General features: G+C 24.2%; 1 protein-coding gene across 6 annotated transcripts in view; it reads left to right on the forward strand.

Annotated features, from left to right (window-relative positions):
• Window positions 1-20,846, forward strand: part of LOC135964143 (aminopeptidase N) — a 327,697-nt gene that overhangs the window by 216,763 nt on the left and 90,088 nt on the right. For 2 of the 6 annotated variants that reach the window (XM_065516232.1, XM_065516237.1), the window contains exons 1-3: window positions 7,182-7,302; window positions 12,469-12,573; window positions 13,143-13,327. In XM_065516232.1, the coding sequence (XP_065372304.1) occupies window positions 13,303-13,327 (25 nt within the window). In that variant the 5' untranslated portion in view covers window positions 7,182-7,302; window positions 12,469-12,573; window positions 13,143-13,302. Of the gene's footprint in view, window positions 1-7,181; window positions 7,303-12,468; window positions 12,574-13,142; window positions 13,328-19,701; window positions 19,738-20,846 lie in introns of those variants that run through there. The other 4 variants (XM_065516233.1, XM_065516234.1, XM_065516236.1 and 1 more) reach the window with 3 other exon arrangements.

The following is a 20,846-nucleotide window of genomic DNA, read 5'->3' on the forward strand; positions in this document are numbered from 1 at the left end:
ACATTCGTGATATATTCGTCGTTTATTGTGTGTGGAGTCGGAACCATACACTTTTACTTACAACGACCGGGAGTTTTTGAAGTCAGAGACTATATATCGGACTGGTTTATGCATTGTCTCTATTCAGTGTTAAAACCACCGTACGATAAGGCCTGGTGCGCATGTTAATATTATACACAGTTATTGCCGATCTTGTCAATATCTTCTCAAATATAAATTCAACAAAATGTTTTACCACAACTTCTATATTTTCCGCTGCAAAAATATAAATGGAAAAAGTACTTAAGTACCTCCCACCATAGTTGCATAGCAAAAAAACTAAAAAATTTAGCAAAAATTAAACAAAATTGATCAGAAAATCTACAGAAGATTTAGCAAAGAAAATACAATTCAATTGAAACTAAAAATTAGAACATTAAATTTGATGGTCATGTGATGTGTTTGCGTTGATGTTTACAAAATAATTTTAATTTAGTTTCTTATTTTTTTGCACTTGAAAAGTTCAAATTTTAAAGATAAACGGAAAAATAAGATAGAAGTAAATTTCAATTTCATTACTTTAAGTTTTTGTTGTTTTTATCAAAGAAAATGATAAAATCTGTTGACAAAATATGAAAACTAAAAAAGTTTTGTAAATAATATTCGTGGTTTTATGTACCACATGACGATGATGATGATAGTGACGACTAAGTTGAGTTTGATGATGATAATGACGTTGCTAGTTTGTGCTCAAGTTAAAGTTTATTTGCCAAAAGGCGTCCGAAAGTCGTGATGAGGTTATAAAATGTATAAATGAGAAGATATATTATGTTACAGAAATGGTTTGATACATTCATTTATATACATATGTACAGTAATAATAAAGAAATTTATAGTTTTTCTGTTTATGAATGAAAGTTCGAGAAACTATTTTCCACAGTTTAACAAGAAAATGAAGAATATAACTTAATAAAATCTCTCTCATAATAAATTTTTAAATTTATCACTGGTTTATAAAGCTAAATTTCCATTTAAAATTTGTTTGCACCACATCTCTTATATTGTTGTTTTGCCCGCAAAAAGGCCTATGTGTAACTTTTTATTTGGTAATTTGAGAACCTTATTCATCATCAATTCAATTACCAATATATTCTCTCATATCTCTACTGATTCTGAAGTTTTTACAAAGAATCATTCATGTGCAAATTTATACAACTTTCATATAAAAAATAAACCATAGTTTGGATCTCCTGAAAAGTCGTTAAAAAGCACATAGACCTTTTTGCAGCTAAGAAGACGATGATCTATATGTTAAAGAATTTGTCAGAATTTATTTCTATGTAGAGCCTAAAAATGTCTCTGTTGACCGATAAAACTAGTAATTTCTAACCAACTAACTTTATTATTTGGTTTGTTAGGCGGCTTTTTTACGTTTTATAGGTCTGCGTGTCAAAGTTCAATATAAAGTTTAAGGTCACTGTAGAAAACTTTTGTAGTTTCATTGTTGTTTTTCTGTATCCATGTTAAAAATATAAAACTTTATGACATTTTAACATACAATACTGATATAACAGAGTTAAACTTTTGTGTTGTTTGCGAGTGCTTCACGTACCTTAATGGGATTAAAATTTCTTGATAAGAAAAATGTTAAGGAATTTATAATTTAATATATGTAAACGGCTCCATAATAAATGGCGAATGAGTGGAAAATTTTGTTTGTAAAATTTTCTGACATGTGAATGAATGAAAAGGATTATTTTACTGTAAGTGACCTTGTTGGGGAGAATGAGTATTTTTGATATTTGCCAAAAATAAGGGTTGGCGACAAAAAGGTTTATAAGTTAATTTCGATAAATTTTTGAAAAAAGGTTTCTGAACTTTCTCTATTAAACTGGAAAGCATAATATAATAATCTAAATATCGTCAGTTAAAATGCAAAACAATAGCTATGTTCAATAACTAAAAGTTGTTACTAGTTAGTAACAATTGTTACTGGAAAAGCGTTCATTAACTCAAAAAACTTGCAAGTAGAGAAAAATTCAAGAGCGTATAAATTTTAGAGAGTGATCTCTCGTTGCAAACTATTACAAGTTCTTTTTGGAACTCGTAATAGTTAGCAGCTTACATTTCATATGTTTTGTGTTATTGTTTATTTATTTTAAATTTTTTTTTTTGTGGTGAAAAAATATAAAAAAAAGAATTTTCAATAAAATTGAAGAAAATGTGAGTATTTATACATTTTAAAAGGAATAAAACATATAATAAACACATAGAACGGAAGGAGAGAGTAATATATATTGAAAAATTACTCTCTTTTCACACATACAATAACAAAATACATGCAATACATTCTCATGAATTAGGTTTTTGACAACAGACTTAGGTTTTTGGCTCTCAGTTACCTATCTAGTTATTGTCTATGGAATAAAATATGAAAATTGTGTGTATAAAACAATTGTTACTGGAAAAGCGTTCATTTACTTTTTACTATTTTTGAGATTTTAAGAGAGTAATTTTGTAAATTTTGATTTTATTCTCTTGTTGCAAGTATTTACTAGGAAAGTAAATGAACAGACCTAATATAACAAAATTTTAACAATTTTTTAAGTCATTTTAAATTTCTTTTATTTAATCTCTAAATATTGAATATGATTATGCATATGACTAGCAAATAAGCAGTTATATAACTTATAATAAATATGTCATTACACATATGCTTCTATGTAATGCAGGCGGTATGTAGTTGTCATTGAATTGTCCTAAATAAACTAGTTCCTTTTTATATATTTTGTTTTAGCAAATATGTCTAAACTTCATTGATAAATTGTCAATATTTAGAGCATTTTAGTTTAAAACAATTTATATAAATTTCGCGCAAGTTCAACGAAGCTAGGGGAGCAACTTTCTCAGCCAATAAAACTTTTCAATTAATTAAATGGGTAACAGTCACAAAATTGACAATATTGATGACAAACTTTTTAGCAATAAATACTTAGCAATTTTTGTTTTATTTCTTTATTCTTGTAATAATATTTTAACATTTCAATTGATTGATGCTGACCCAAATAAATATAAAAATTGCTAAAAAAAAAGTTTTTTTTTTTTTAAAAAAGAAAAAAAACACCACAATTTGTATTAAATTGTTGTGATGAATTTGTTTGCTTCTCTTTTTATTAAAGATAAAAGAGAAAAAAAGTGTCTTAATAGTCGGCCGATGTTTTATTAGATTAATTTATATATTCAAGGTTGATGGAATGATTTTAAATAACACATGATTAATGGCAATAGTGATGATGATGACTCTACTTCCACAAACTTTCAACATGCATTAAAAGCATTACATTTGAAAAAAAATAAATTTTTTAATAAACAAATTTAAAACTGATCTAAACAATTTGATATAAAAACCATAAATCTCGCTTTACGTGTTTCTATACCAAATTTAATTGTTAAAATTACAAAATAATAACTTGAAACCAATCAAACAACAAATATTGGTTAACCATTCATTCAATGTAATGGTTTTTTGATTGTAATGATTGAAGGAAAAAAAAAAACAGAAAAATAAACAATGTTGTTACAATTGATTCAACTAATAACATTCATCTCAAGGTTCTTTTTATTAATTTGACATTTTTTTTTGTTTGGGGTTTTACGAACAAATAAATAAATCACAAAACAATGAACCCCGTGTTTTCTGCGTTAACAATTTTATAGTAAAAACGATTTTTATTACACCATTATAAAATCATTAAACTTACGTTTTTTTTATTCATATGTAAATATCATCATTAATTAATTAAGTTTTCTTTATTTTCCAAATGAAAATTTCAAATTTTATTTTATACAATTTCTTTACAAGGTTGTCAATTACAAATTTGTCATTGTATTTAAGGGGTTAATTACCAAAAAACATATAAAGTTCAGCGGCAATTAATATTTGTGTAAAAAGTATTTAGAAATTATGTTGTAATTTATATGAAAAAGCAATTGATTTTATCAAAAAATTCTTGGTCATGTAATTATGTAGTTAATTATTTATTTTTATTGGAATTTTAAGAATATCTGAAAAAAATCTTTGCTATATGGAGGTTTAAAGAGAAGAAATAAGGTGGTGCATTGTTAAAAAAAATAAATCATCTCAGTTAACATACTGGAACAAAAGATAATATTGTGTTTAATGTTGAATTTTTGTATACCATTAAAACTTCATTTGAGTAAAATTAATTCGAATAATCGAGAAAAACTAATATTTTTATTCGAATAAAAAAATGATTAAATCAATAATACTTCTCTTATAATGTAATAAATTTAATCGAACAAATTATTTTTAATCAAAAAATTTAATAAATTACTCAAATAAATTTATTCTATTACAACTTAATTTTTCGAATAAATTTTTAATCGAATAAATTTCTTAAAAAAATGTTTTTCGAATAATTTAGATTATTAGATTATTTATACTGTAGTTTATAGGGTAATCATTCGAATAATCGAGGAAACAAATTATTTTTATTCGAATTAAAAATTATTATAGATGAATAATAATTCTGACATAATGTAAAAAATTTAGTCGAGAAAAGTATTTTTAATCAAAGAAATTTAGTAAATTATTCGAATAAATTTATTCGATTAGTATTTTATTTTTTCGAATACACTTTTAATCGAATAAATTTCTTCAAAAACAATTTTATATTTATTTCTTTCGAATAATAGAGGAAAAAAATTATTTTTATTCGAATACAAAATTATTCAATCAATAACAATTGTCACATTAAATTTATTAGATTATTGGGCAAGTATTGATGAATTGTCTATTATTCGAAAACAAATATTTTTAATTGAGACAAATTTTATAAATCACTCGAATAAATTTATTCGATGAAAATATTATTTTTTCGAATAAATTTGAATAAAAAAAAATAAATAAAATGAATAAACAATTATTCAATCAATAATAATTCTCACATAATGTAATAAATTTATTAAAAAAAAAATATTTTTAATCGAAAAATTTTAATAAATTACTCGAATAAATTTTTTCGATTAAAATTTAATTTTTTCGAATAAATTTATAAGATTATTTGTACTTTAGTTTAAAGGGTTAGGGTAAAATTTATTCGAGTAATCGAGGAAAAAAATTATTTTTATTCGAATAAAAAATTATTCAATCAAACAATTCTCGCAAATTAGAAAAAAAAATATTTTTAATCGAGAAAAAATTATAAATCACTCGAATAAATTTATTCGATGAAAATATTATTTTTTCAAATAAATTTAAACAAAATATTTATAGATTAACTTATAGGGTTATCATTTGAGGACAAAAATTATTTTTATTCGTATGAATAATTATTTAATCAATAATAATTCTCACATAATGTAATAAATTTATTCATTCCATTAAAAAAAATTGTTTTTATTCGAATCAAAAACTATTCAATCAATAATAAAACTCTCACATAATATAATAAATTAACTGGAAAAAAATTATTTTTATTTGAAAAAAATTAATAAATTTATTCGATTAAAATTAATTTTATTGATAAATTTCTTTAAAAACTAATTTTTTTTATTACAATATTTATACTTTAGCTCATTCGAGTAAAATTAATTCGAATAATAGAAAAATATTTTTATTCGAATAAAAAATTATTCAATCATGTAATAAATTTATTCGAAAAAAAATATTGTTATCCAAAAAATTTAATAAATTACTCAAATAAATTTATTCTATTAAAATTGAATTTTTTCGAATAAATTTATTCGAGTAATCTACTAAATCTTTTCGATTAAAAATTATTTTTGATTATTTATACATTATCGGAAAAATTGCTAGATAATCGAGGAAAAATCTTATTTTTATTCGAATAAAAAATTATTTAATCAATAATAAAATAATTCTGAATAAATTTAATCGAAAAAAATAATTTTTAATGGAAAAGATTTAGTAGATTAATCGAATAAATTTATTCGATTGAAATTTAATTTTTTCAAATACATTTTTAATCGAATAAAATGTAGTTTTTCCAATAAATTTATTAGATTATTGGAGAAGTATTGATTGAATAAATAGTCAACTCAAAACCTTCTTTAAGTTGTCACGAGCTTTTTTTGAGCAATTCATTATACACAGACATAACAGTATTGGTTGTGATAACCGAATTTGTAGATAATCGAATCATTCAGTCTTAATGAATGAATTTTTCTTTGGTGTAACAACTTCAATCTTAATTATATTTTCTCAACTGACTTTTTGTAGCGTGAATAAATAAAATCATTCCATTGGGTACAAATTTGGTCAACACAACGAACCAAAGATCACTGATCTCACTTACATAATCGCTTAATTGAAAATGGGCTTCATCACTAAAATGTTTCTAGTTACATTTTATTTGTACTTTTAGTATTAAAGTTTAATACTAAAAGGATTCTATTTGGAAATTAAACTTCTTTTAGCTAAGAGTATCCAAATCTAGCTCTTCCGGTTATATTTCATTTCACAAAACAATGTTCTAAGTGTTCTCTGAGCATTGTGCTGGTTTTAAATACTTTTTAGGCTAAAATTAAGCACTTGCGTAGTTGGTCTATGTTTGTTATTTCAATTATTTTTAGTTCCGCTGTCTGTTTATGCGATACGTACAGCAACCCCACCCCTTCCAAAACAACAACCAAAAAAAAAACCCAAAAACACTGTTAATTGTCAAAGTGATCTTGTCGATGTCGTCGATCACTCATTCAATTCAATCATTATTCCCTCATACATTTAGTCATCAAGAAATAAAAGTCTCACCAATTTTTAAACTGCCATATACAGAGGAAACTCTTTCAATATGAAAATTATTGTTTTGTTTTTTTTGTTTTTATTTATGAGTTAAAAATAAACTGTCACACAGAGCGCCTTAATCAAAATTCAAGAATAAATTCATTGATGAATTTAATTTCTTCATTAATATTGAGTGAGTGATTGAGTGATGGTGTGTGTGTAAGTTGTAACAATTTACGATCTTAATGATCGTACTCACACACCAGGTTTTTATAAAGTTTTATTCTTTTTAATTATTATTTTTATTCCATTTACAATAAATATTAACAATCTGTTGACAACTGTTTGGGTGAATAAATGAATGAATGAATGAGTGAATGTGTTTGAAAGAGTGTGTGAGGAAAGCGAAAAATGTTCTTCTAATTCTTGGCATTAATGTTCGTTTGAAATTTGTCAGTAACAAGTCAGTTTAATCGTGAGTTTCATGTCGTCTGGTCGGTTTTTCGGTTTGGGGAGAAATCGCATAAACTAGTGCTAATTTGTTAGAGGGATAAAAAGTGAGTGTGTTCTCTAGAAAACTTGAGAAAAACGCCCTTCATTTTTAGAAAATTATAAAAAAGAAAGATAAAATTGTTGATGTTTTGTGTATAAAAAAAAAATTGCGTATAAAATTTTACGCAAATTAATCTTTAATGTTATCAAAATAATTTATGGCAAAATGATTTTATTATGTTGTGCTAGAATTTATGTTTTAGAATTTAACCATTATTGTTAGTGCAAGCATAAAAGATAAAGAAATGATTATAAGTTTTATTACTTGTTTAGAAACATTTAAACAAAATTCCTAGAAGCCCAAACATTTTTTAGCGAATCAGTGACACATTATTTAGCATTAGAGCGTTTATTTATAAAAGCAAAATGTGATTCTTGATCTTGAAATACCAAAAAAAGATTTTTATTTTTAATCTATAAATTATTTTAAATCATCCGTGGTGCCAACATTTTTTATATGATAAACCCACAAAGACAAAATAAAAACATATAGCTGCTATATCATCAGCAGCCCACAAAAAACAAACAACAATAGAAAAATAAATAAAAATATAAGAATTTTGAAAAAATATAAAATAAATACAAAAAAAAAATACTAAAAGCAGACAACTGAATTAATAATAGAAAACAATTTTGGCAAAAAAAAAAATAATAATGAGATACTTAAAATGTGTGCAAAAACTATGTATCATTATTAATAATCCTCTTTAATACTTTACGGATTAATCATAAAACCATAGTGATTTATAGCAAATATTGTTAACTACTCAACTAATTTAAAACCAATAAATAAATTTATTAAGAAAGGAGTTGTGCTCTTGAATTTATATTTCGAATATTTCGTTATTAAAATATTTAAAAGCTTAATTAATTTGCTACAAATATTCCATCAACAACTTTAATTCCGATCGCTCGAATAACGATCAAGGCTTCATACAGCTGATCTACCAATACGCTAAAATGAATCCACTCTCTCTTGTTAGCATTATCAATTAAGGGTGATTCTTTTAAAATTTTTTTTTTAATTTTATATAAAAAAAAACTTAAAATAGAATTCGATTTCGGTATCATTAATTATGACCCGAAAGATCAATCCCTGACATTTACATTATACAGATAATTCCATTAATAATTCGGCAGCTCCTGAACGATTGGAGATTGTTGTTTTTAGTTGATTTGTATTTACATAGTTTTTTTTTTTTTGTTTTTTTTGATGTGATTGTGCTAAAGGGACAATTCCAACTATGAATCCTAAACTAAATTGTTTGACCGGCTGTGTGGATTGTGCCTAGAGTATTCAAAAAGCGACTATTCGAGGTATGAAAGAAACGATTAACTTGTTTTCGATTATATGCAGTATCATTTCAGTTTTTCATTATTCATCCATTAAATGAAATCAATTGGAATAATTTTTTTTGTTTTTACAATTTTTTAATCAGTGTGAGATTTTCGATACGAAAATAACAAAATATTGTTAAAATTAAAAAAACGTAATTACAAAAACCTGTTAACCGATACAAAAAAACCGGCCTGTCAAATAATTTCAAAATATAAAGTATTCAAACCGGAAAAAACGGTTTCGGAATACTCTACTTGTGTTGTGGTTTTTCGAAAATCTAAGATCACTGATTTCAACATATTAATTTGTTTACATAACCACATAGTTGAAAATGCGATGACAGATGATTTTGTTGAAAAATGCGTTGCTTTCGTTCAGTTTTTCAAAAAGCCAATTCATAAATGCTCCAAAGTTAAACAATTTTCCAAATTATCCAAATTTGTATTAAATAAATGTCAAAAGATAACATCTCAGTTCTTGACTCAGCCTAACAGCAAATTTGGCCACACAGATTTCAAAATCAACTTTTGCTGGAAAAAGTAGAAATTTTTTTGTAGGAAAAAAAAGTTGAAAATTCGTCTAATTATATATTATAATCTTTACCATAAGTGGTAAGAAAATATATAAGTGTGTAATTAACTCATTTTTCATTTGCGTTATATTTAGATAGCAGAGTTGATATACGAGGGGGTCAATAAGTCATCGGCTTTTTGAATTTCCCGGCTTTTAACTCCTGTCAAAATTTGAATAAGCTGCGTCATTAGTTTGTGTTTGACAGCCATCGATAATAGCCTACCTCCTGACTTTAGGAGAAATTAGAAAAAGTTAATTGAATTTTGTCTGCTCATTAAGCAATATTTTTAAGGGCTAAGCTTGATAAATACTATGGAAACTCTGCACCATCAATTTCAATGGTAAAAAAGTGGTTAATGGAATTTCGAACAAGCTCGGAAGATGCCGAACATTCTGAAAGTTCAGTTGAGGTCTCTAAACCCGAAACAATTGAAAAAAATCTCGATATGGTGGAGTGACTAATTCTTTTTTCCAAAACTGAAACAAGAGAAAGAGATTTGACTCCAACGATGTAATCATCTCGCAAACAAATACCAATTTTGATAAGCTCTTCAAATCTTATTTTTTGGATAGAGCTCGAAGGATACTATGTTGAAAAATAAAATTATTGTTTATCTAAAAACCTGCGTTTCATTCAAAAAGGCACGGACTATTTGATCTACCCTCATGGCCATGTCGGTCTGACCGTATGTTGAAATCAAATTTCCGAAGCCTCCAAATAACTTACATAAATGATTGATACATCAATATATCCGCTATAGTCCAACTTAGGTTGCTATTTAAAATCTAGAAAATCTATATTAAAATAAATAAATGCTTCGCCCGGTAGCATTTACTAATGTTAGTTCTTCAAGTTTCTCCAACCCACATACACCTGCCTGTTCTTATTTATTTGCAAATAAAATATCTAAATTTCTACTGCATACTTTAGGGAGCTTATTTTATTACAGTTGACTGGACTCAAAAAAAAAAAAATCCGACTTTTACCCGGAATTTATGAATCTTTATTTTCTTTACAAACCATCTGCTGAAAATTTCGAATCGAATAAAAAAGAATCAGGAAAATCGCTCCAGCCGTTCTCATGTGATGTCATTACATACATGGACCTACATGGATAAAGGGTATACAAGATTCAGCACAGACTAATATAGCATTCTTACTTGTTCTTTAGGAAATCGTTTTTCGAGTAATAAGTCTGGCAAATATATATATATTTTCTCATTAAAATATGCTAAGGAATACCAACGTTTAAAAAAGTCAAAAATTTTACTTTTCATAAATTAGCAAAAGTCGACTATTCAAAAATCGATGAAAGTCTAAAAGCCGATTTTTTGTTTCAACTATAGAATCCTAGTTCTTAAGGTTTATGTTTTCAGAGGAACTTAAAATATACTCAATTTTATTAAGAAAGTTTAAATGTTAACTTTGTTTACTATTTTGTGAAAAGATTTAATTACATTCCAGATGATTAACATCCAAGGTTGCCATCTTTAGTCTCAAATTTTATATCTTTACAAATAACTTTTTAAAAGCTTCACACTTCGGCTAAACTGTTGTAAGTTCAAACCTTAAGATCGGTTAAATATTTATGAAAGTCTTTCAATACAGAACGTGTTTATATCCACTATCCAAAAACACGGGGGTTATATTGATTTTATTATTCCATTTGGAACACATCAAAATATATGTTGTCATAAGATTCTAAGACGATCTAGCTATGTCCTTTCATCTGTCCGTGTGTCTGTCTGTTGATAAGGTTTGATTGGTATTTAAAATGGGCAGTAGCGGTTAATGATTTCACCTAGAATCCATACAAATGTCCCCCGGAACACTGTTTGAGCTCTCATAAACATGTATGAGGCAATCCTTATAAAATTTTGCACAATTTAGTATTAAGTACTCTGATATTATACTGTAAAGTATGGCGAAAATCGGGCAACAAAGTTCCCCTCAGAAAATGGCTTATTTTCTTATAATAATTAATATCGTGATGAAATTGGACATAAACAAGTTTTATATGAACCTAAATCTTTCTACCAACTTTTGTGAGGATCGTTCCATAATTGACCTGGGGTAGGGTCAATTATGGACCGATATATTGAAGGTGGATATACAAGATTGGGTACAGTCGAATATAACACTTAACCCTCTAATTCACAATCATACAAAAGGCACTCATCGCAAGAATGGCAATAAATGCAAATATAACTGATTTTGCATTTCAAAAACTCATGTAAGAGTTACTAAAAATCGCACTTAAATTATTTTAAAAAGCTTTCAAAGTTTTTGAAATGAAATATCAGTTATATTTGCATTTATTGACATTTTGCGATGAGTGCCTTGAGGCATGCTTAAGCATTAGAGGGTTAAATGTTTTTATTTATATTTTGCTTAAGTGTGTAAATCAGTGATCGGAGGAAATATAACTTAATAGAATAGTAAAAGTATTGTAATAGTACTGAAGAAATATCAAAGTTTCTGATTCACAATTTTCACTAGTTTCGCTTACAATTGTGTTGTGTACAGCCGAGTAGTCAATCGCATTCGGCACCTTGTGACTATTAGTGCCGACCACTGGTCTAAATAATTGGTTAGCACAAGGAGAGAGAGATAATGCATTTGTGAAAGAATTCTGCTAGCATTTTTTGTAACACAGTGCTCGAACAATCCGAATTAAAATTATTTTAAAATTTTACATTTTCCATCCACCGATTTATTTTAGTGCAGGGCACAAAAGTCATATATTGTATTGACACTCACTGTACATTTTAGTTTATTTAATACAAAACAATTTACACTCTTGATAAAATGAGATAAAAACATAATTGTGTTTCAAGAAAACATAAAACAAGATAGCGAGCAGTAGAAAACATTTGTCTAAATTTCAATTTAACGCCATCAAAAAGATACACAGATTTTAAATACATAATTAAAAACAAAAAAATAAATAAATATGGGTTGCAAAACACGCACAAATTTGTCTGTTTACAAAATGACTTAAACTGAAGGGGTATATTTTTCCATTATAAAAAACTAAATCTAAATTTTTTTTATCTTTAACACAAGTGTGAAAATGTTAAGAAGGCTATAATTAAAATAAAATTATGTCACATTAAATAAATAATTTTATATTATAATTTACAACAATGACTAGTAGTAAACAAAAATTTTAGGAAATTTTTGTAATAAACTTGAATATTCTTTTGATAACTTGTTTTTTTTTTTAATAGAATTTGTATTATTTTGTTTTCTTTGCAGTTTGGGCGGCCATTAAACTTTTTAAAAAGTCGTTAACTTCAAGATGTTAAACCACTAAAAGACAACATCTACGTAAACCACAATTGTAAAGTCATTGTAATTTGTGTATGTAAAATTATCCCACAACAAGAAAAAAGAAAATCATTTAAAAAACGGCATAAAATTTTATTACCACATGAAACTGCAAATTTACAAGCAGCATTTCTATGAGTTACATGCATGCTGCTGCAACAGAACCAACCAACAACCTCTTGTAAAATACAATAAATGTTAACAAACAAAAGCAACATCTTTCAAATTCTTAAAAGAAAAACCATTTAAAAGCACGATAAAAACACGATTTAATTTAATTTATTTTAGTACAGCCCATAAAAAATATAAAAGAAGAATCAAAACAAGTGCAAAATAATAAGTGTTGAGAAATCAAATTGAAAATTTTTTTTTTAAAAAAATCAAGTGTTTTTTTATTTAGTTTTCTGTTGAAACATACTATAAAAATGTTATAGAAATATTGTGTAAACAACATAAATTCGGTTTTTTTATTTTGAGAAAATTTTTAATTGTGAAATATTTTCTTGTTATTTTTTTCAAGTGTTTTATTTTTACTGAAAATTTCTTTTATTAAAAGTGTTTGCTCTTATTTTTATTCTGCATTTTAAATTTTATTTTTACAGAGTGCTAAAACAAATGAATAATACTACGAAATAATTTAAGCAGAAAAAAAATCAAATTTTTTTAAATAAAAAAATTTGTAAACAAATTTTATACTAAAAAGTGAATTTGAAACAAACGGCAGTAAAAATTAAAGGCAACAAGTTGTATACATTCGGCACCATGGAGGGAGGTTATGTTAATGAAGGTAAGTGACGTTAAATTAAATGAAATAATATCTTTATCTTATCATTACCTTTAATTGAAAGCTATGATTTATTTAGTTTTTAGCCTTTTTAGTTATATAAATATTTCTTTATATACTTTTTTCATTAATTCATCTCCATTAAAGTTATATGGATCTTCTTCTTTAAATTATATAAAAGACTCTAGTCCAACATTAATTTACCGCAAATTTTTGTTTCCCAATGTATCAAATAGCGTTTCTAAAAACAAATCCTGATCAAAAGAACCTAAAATTACCTTAAAAATCCAATAAAAGATTTGGATTTTTATTTAGAAACTAGTTGACCGCGCCGGCTTCGCCCGCTAGCATTTACTAATGTTAGTTCGTCAAATTTCTCCAACCCTGCCTGTTCTTATTTATTTGCAAATAAAATATCTAAATTTGTACTGCATACTTTAGGGGCTTTTTTATTACTGTTGACTGGACTCAAAAAACCCGGTTTTAGCCGTAATTTTTTAATTTTTTTTTTCTTTACAAACCATTTCCTGGAAATTTCGAATCGAATAAAAAAAATCAGCTAAATCGCTCCAGCCGTTCTCAAGTGATGACATTACATACATGGACCATTTCATTTTTATATATTTAGATTGAATAGAAATTTTGATTTGAAAGTTGAATGAAAATCATAAATTTGTATTTATTTTTGTGGAATATATAATAACGATCAAAATTTTACAAAAATAACTTTACTTTAAAAAAGTAGTAAAAAAGTACAAAATTAATAAAAAACCATACAAATTAACTATTCGTATGTGAAGTATATAAAACTAAGCAACAATTCCGGAAAATAACTTTTTCTTTAAGAATGTAGCAAAAGAGTACTTTTTGAATTTTTTAATTAAAATATAACAATATCAACAAATTAATCTTATCTAAATTTTGTTCATAAAATTATATTTATAAAATATATAATATCAAATAGTAGTAAACAATTAAAAAAAATTAAAAAGATTTAATTAAAAATTCGATTATTTAAATAGTAGTAGAAAAGTACTTTTTTCAAACTTAAAAATATTTTATAAAATTTTTTTTTTGTTGACTATTAAACAAAGAAAAGGTAAAATCAATAAAATTTTTAACAAAAATACATTTCATTCCAAATAGTAGTAAAATAGTACTTTTGTAATTTTTTCAATATTTTAAAAAAAAATAATTATATCAACTACAAAATCTTATTTGAATTCTTTATAAGATAATAATTTAAAAATGGTCTAAATTTTTTGGATAACAATTATATATTTAAAATAGTAGTAAAAAAGTACTTTTTTATAGTGCCGAAAAATTCAACAAAAATTTTATATTTTCTGTTTTTGTGAAAATATCGATTATTTAAAATAGTAGTAGAAAAGTACTTTTTTCAAACATCAAAATTTTTTATAAAATTATAATATTCTTGACTATTAAACCAAAGAGATATAAAATCGTTCAAATCTTTAACCAAAATATATTTAATTTCAAATAGTAGTAAAATAGTACTTTTGTAATTTTTTCAATATTTTATGAAAAATTAATTATATCAACTGCAGCCCTTATTTGAATCCTTTATAAATTAACAATCTAAAAATGATGTACATTTTTTGGTAACAAGTATATTAAAATAGTAGTAAAAAAATACTTTTTAATATTGACGAAAAATTCAATAAAATTTTATATTTTCTATCTTTTTCCATTTTAATTAACTAAATGAGTAAAGATTTTGTGAAAATATCGATTATTTAAAATAGTAGTAGAAAAATACTTTTTCAAACAAATATTATATGAAATTTTAAACAAAATCGTTAAAATGTTCCCCAAAAATATGATTTTTCTATATAGGATAAAAATCTAAAAATTATCTAAATTTTTTTTAATATATTGAAAATAGTAGTAAAAAAGTACTTTTTTATATTGACGAAAAATTCAATAAAATTTTATATTTTCCATTTTATCCATTTGGTGAAAATGATTTAAAATAGTAGTAGAAAAGTACTTTTTCAAACGTAAATATTTCTAATATATTCAATATGAAATTTTAAACTAAATCGTTAAAAACTATAATTTTTTCTTTATAAGATAATAATCTAAAAATTATGTAAAGTTTTTGGTAACAATTATATATTTAAAATAGTAGTAAAAAAATACTTTTTAATATTGACGAAAAATTCAATAAAATTTTATATTTTCTATCTTTTTCCATTTTAATTAACTAAATGAATAAAGATTTTGTGAAAATTTCAATTTTTTAAAATAGTACTAGAAAAGTACTTTTTCAAATATAAATATTATATGAAATTTTAAACTAAATCGGTTAAATGTTGCCCAAAAATATGATTTTTTTCTTTATAAGATAACAATACAAAAATGGTCTGAATTTTTTGGATAACAATTATATATTTAAAATAGTAGTAAAAAAGTACTTTTTTATATTGCCGAAAAATTCAATAACATTTTATATTTTCTGTTTATTTTCCATTTAAAAAAACTAAATAAGATAGATTTTGTGAACATTTCAATTATAATTATTTAAAATAGTATTAGAAAAGTACTTCTTCAAACATAATAAATATTTTTTATATATCCAATGTAAACAAAATCGGTAAAATATTGCCAAAAAATATGATTTTTATCTTTATAATATAAAAAATCTAAAAATTATCTAAATTTTTTGGATAACAATTATATATTTAAAATAGTAGTAAAAAAGTACTTTTTTATAGTGCCGATAAATTCAATAAAATTTTATATTTTCTGTTTTTTTCCATTTAAATGAACTAAATGAGATAGATTTTGTGAAAATATCGATTATTTAAAATAGTAATAGAAAAGTATTTTTTCAAACATCAACATTTTAAAATTATAATATTCTTGACTATTAAACCAAAGAGATATAAAATAGTTCAAATCTTTTACCAAAATATATTTAATTTCAAATAGTAGTAAAATAGTACTTTTGTGATATTTTCAAAATTTTATGAAAAAATTAATTATATCAACTACAAAATCTTATCTGAATTCCTTATAAGATAATAATCTAAAAATTATCTAAATTTTTTTTGGTAACTATTATATATTTAAAATAGTAGTAAAAAACTACTTTTTAATATTGACGAAAAATTCAATAAAATTTTATATTTTCTATGTTTTTTCCATTTTAATTAACTAAATGAGTAAAGATTTTGTGAAAATATAGATTATTTAAAATAGTAGTAGTAAAGTACTTTTTCAAACATAAATATTATATGAAATTTTAAACAAAATCGTTAAAATGTTCCCCAAAAATATGATTTTTCTATATAGGATAAAAGTCTAAAAATTATCTACATTTTTTTTAATATATTGAAAATAGTAGTAAAAAAGTACTTTTTTATATTCAATAAAATTTTATATTTTCTATTTTGTCCATTTGCTGAAAATTTCAATTATTTAAAATAGTAGTAGAAAAGTACTTTTTTCAAACATAAATATTTTTCATATATCCAATAAGAAATTTTAAACAAAATCGGTTAAATGGTGCCCAAAAATATATATTTTTTTCTTTATAAGATAACAATCTAAAAATTATCCAAATTTTTTTGATAACAATTATATATTTAAAATTGTAGTAAAAAAGTACTTTTTTATATTGCCGAAAAATTCATTAAAATTTTATATTTTCTGCTTTTTCATTTAAATAAACTAAATGAGTAAAGATTTTGTGAAAACATCGATTATTTAAAATAGTAATAGAAAAGTACTTTATCAAATATAAATATTTTTCATATATCCAATATGAATTTTTTAACTAAATCGATAAAATGTTGCCCAAAAATATGATTTTTTCTTCATAAGATAACAATCTAAAAATTATCTACATTTGTTTGTAACAATACTTAAAATAGTAGTAACAAAAAGTACTTTTTTGTTTTGAACAAAAATTCAATAAAATTTTATATTTTCTTTTTTCCATTTTAATTAATTTTGAAAATTTCGATTATATAAAACAGTATTAGAAAAGTATTTTTCAAACATTAATATTTTTCTTAAAAAATAAAAAATTTTAAACAAAATCGGTAAAATATTGCCAAAAAATATGATTTTTATCTTTATAATATAAAAAATCTAAAAATTATCTAAATTTTTTGGATAACAATTATATATTTAAAATAGTAGTAAAAAAGTACTTTTTTATAGTGCGAAAAATTCAATAAAATTTAATATTTTCTGTTTTTTTCCATTTTAATAAATTAAATGATATAGATTTTGTGAAAATTTCGATTATTTATAATAGTATAAATGTAGAAAAGTACTTTTTTAAATATAAATATTTTTCATATATCCAATATGAAATTTTAAACTAAATCGGTTAAATGTTGCCCAAAGATATGATTTTTTTCTTTATAAGATAACAATACAAAAATGGACTAAAGTTTTTGGATAACAATTATATATTTAAAATAGTGGTAAAAAAAAGTACTTTTTTGTTTTGAAAAAAAATTCAACAAAATTTTATATTTTCTTTTTTTTCCATTTTAATTAACTAAATGAGAAAAAATTTCTATTATTTAAAATAGTAGTAGAAAAGTACTTTTTCAAATATTAATATTTTCATAAGAAATTTTAAACAAAATGGAAAATGTTGCCAAAGAATATTAATTTTTTTAAAATTTATTTTTCAATAAAAAAAAGTTCATTTAATTCTTTGTAAATAAGACAACAACCTAAAAATTTTATAAATTTTTTTAATAAAATTGTTAATTTAAAATAGCATTAAAAATGTATTGCCGAAAAATTCAATAAAATTTTATATTTTCAGTTTTTTTTTCAATATAATCAAAATGATTTTATGCTCTGTGATATGGTTAACAAGAAAAGTTAAAGAAATTTTGAAAATATTTAGAAAACAAAAATATGTGAATTTTATAAATAATTCGATTGTTTAAAATAGTAGCAAAAAAGTTCTTTTGGCCAATTTAAAGAGGAACGGCTGCAGTAGCCATAACATAAATAGGAAATGTTTACAATTTGTATTCAAATATGACGGGTAGTTCTTAAAATATTCTAAAAACTACATCTTTATATTCTCTAAAGTTTAAAAATTCTTCATAATTTTTTTAAAAATGATCTTCCATCACATTGAAGGGTATTAATCACAGGAATCTCACTGTGAAATGTTGCTATAAAGATCTGTTAAAAACATTTCGTTATGAAAAAAAATGCTTCAAATACTAGATATTACATATTCATTCATGTTTTTATTATTCTAAACATTAAAAAATCATTAAATAACAACGTAAACTACAATCTGCCCACATTTTTCCGGTCATTGAGGTGGTGGTGTTACCACCTTATTCGTGTGGCAATGTCTATACTCACATATTTGTTTACATGCTACAATACATGCCACCCAAACATACTCTCTCGAATACATATTTACATAGTATCTACATGTTTTGTTATTACAATATTTTCCTTAGTTTTAGTTTTTATTTTTATAATTTTGTTTTTGTTTATCTATGCATAAGCTTTTTTGTTAAACAATTTACGAAAATACAAATATTTTTTTGTGTAAATACTCATATATACACTAGTTCGAACGTAAAACAGATGTCAATCTTTGGCACCTTGCGGTAATGTAGGAGAGACCCCCTACACTTTGCCCCAAATTCTCCGTTAACAGAATTCAAAGTCAAAATTTTTAAACGAGAAACAAAAATACCCATAAAATATAAACGTCAGGTATGCATTCTTACACTCAAACTCAAAATACTGAAAAACTAAATTCGGAAATTTTTTTTCAAAATTACCAGAGTGCCCCTCAACCCCCCGCACCAAAGTCAAAATTTACACAACATACATTTTTGACTTTGAATTATATTTGTTTTTTCTTTCTTTCAATTGTTTGTTTAAATTTTCTTTACATTTTAATGGAGAGGGGAGAGAATAAAAGAATTTTCATTTTATATTCATGTATTACTCGCCAGCTCATGAAAAACTATTCACTTTAGTTTTGAACATTTAAACATTTTGGCATTTAGCTGAGTTTCTTTACAAGTGAGTGCAGTGCACTTTTTAATTTTTTTTGAGTATTATTAATAAAATTTTAAAAACAAAATCTGTTTGTTTAAACTTTTCAAATGTCATAGACAAATTAGCATTTTAGTCATCATTGTGTTTCTGATTATTAGTCATCCATAAATGCACTTGCATCCATAAATTTAGCATTGCATTTCATTTAATTTCTTTTAATTGTTTATTTTCACTTGCTTTGTATTTTAAATTATGCAGATTATTTTATTTCAATAATATTGCTAGAAATGATGAAATAATTATTTATGTGATATTTTGTAAATTTTTCTTTAAAAATGCTGCTTCTATAGAGGATTCCGATGCCATAATAGGAGTGGAAAGTCCAGGTAAATAGTTGAGTTGAAAAGTATTTTTTATTCAACACTTTATTTGTTACACAATTTATAAAACTTAATTTTCAAATAGGAATATTTTAATGGACTATAATAAATCTTTATTTCAATTTGACATATTTTTTAAACTTATTTGTTAAAAGCTTTTTTTTAGAATATTTCATTATTTAAAAAAAAAATAAGATTTATTTAAAATTCATTTCAAAATTTAAAATTTTCTAAAAACATTAGACTTTTCTTAAATTAAATTATTCTCAATTTTTATAATATTTCTTAAAAAATAGGATTGATTTCAAAATTTAAAATTTTCTGAAAATATTAGACTATTCTAAGATTCATTTAGCATTAGGCAATTTAGTTGCGCAAGTCTGAATGAAGAAGCAAACCAACTTGCCGTATACAAACAAGTCTGTAGTACAGACTCTGTACTCAAATTTAAAAAAAAAGATTCTCCTTCACCCTATCTTACCACTGACATCAGCAAACGCAAAAATTGCGCAAAAGACTTGCGCAATTAATTGCCTAATGTATGCCGGTAGTGTTGTGCTTTTGCCAGTAAGAACCCCTTGAATTGTTATTTTTATAGCAAGAACTAGTTTCTTGAAAAAATAATTGGTGATCGGGTAGGATTTGAACAAATTACATTCGGGAATAAAATTTTGCCAACAAATTTTCTGTTAATCAGAATTATTTGGTTTGTTGTCTGTCTATCTGTTGTTGGCATGATAGAGCCTAGAGAGGACCTAAGGTGATGAAATTTTCTCCAAATATTTTTTGTTGATCACAAATTTTTGGTATCAAAAATGAACCAAATAGTTTGAATTGGTAAAATTTTAGATAAAAATAGGTTCCCGTCTGATATTAGTGGTGGATATTTAAGATTCGGCACTTTTTTTAGTTCTTCATTTTAATATTTCCTCCTCTAATGTATAATTTTGATATGGAAAATACAAGTAATTTCTAAAGAACAGTAGGATCTAATCGGACACATAATTAGTGGATTCACGAGTCGACGGCTCTGCTTAACCAGCTTTTAGGTCAGTATTATTATTACATTCAAAACAGAACAAGTTAGTTTGGTTCGGTATCTCGGGAACTATTGG

Source organism: Calliphora vicina, chromosome 1, assembly GCF_958450345.1.
Source record: "Calliphora vicina chromosome 1, idCalVici1.1, whole genome shotgun sequence".
NCBI classification, from domain to species: Eukaryota; Metazoa; Arthropoda; class Insecta; order Diptera; family Calliphoridae; genus Calliphora; species Calliphora vicina.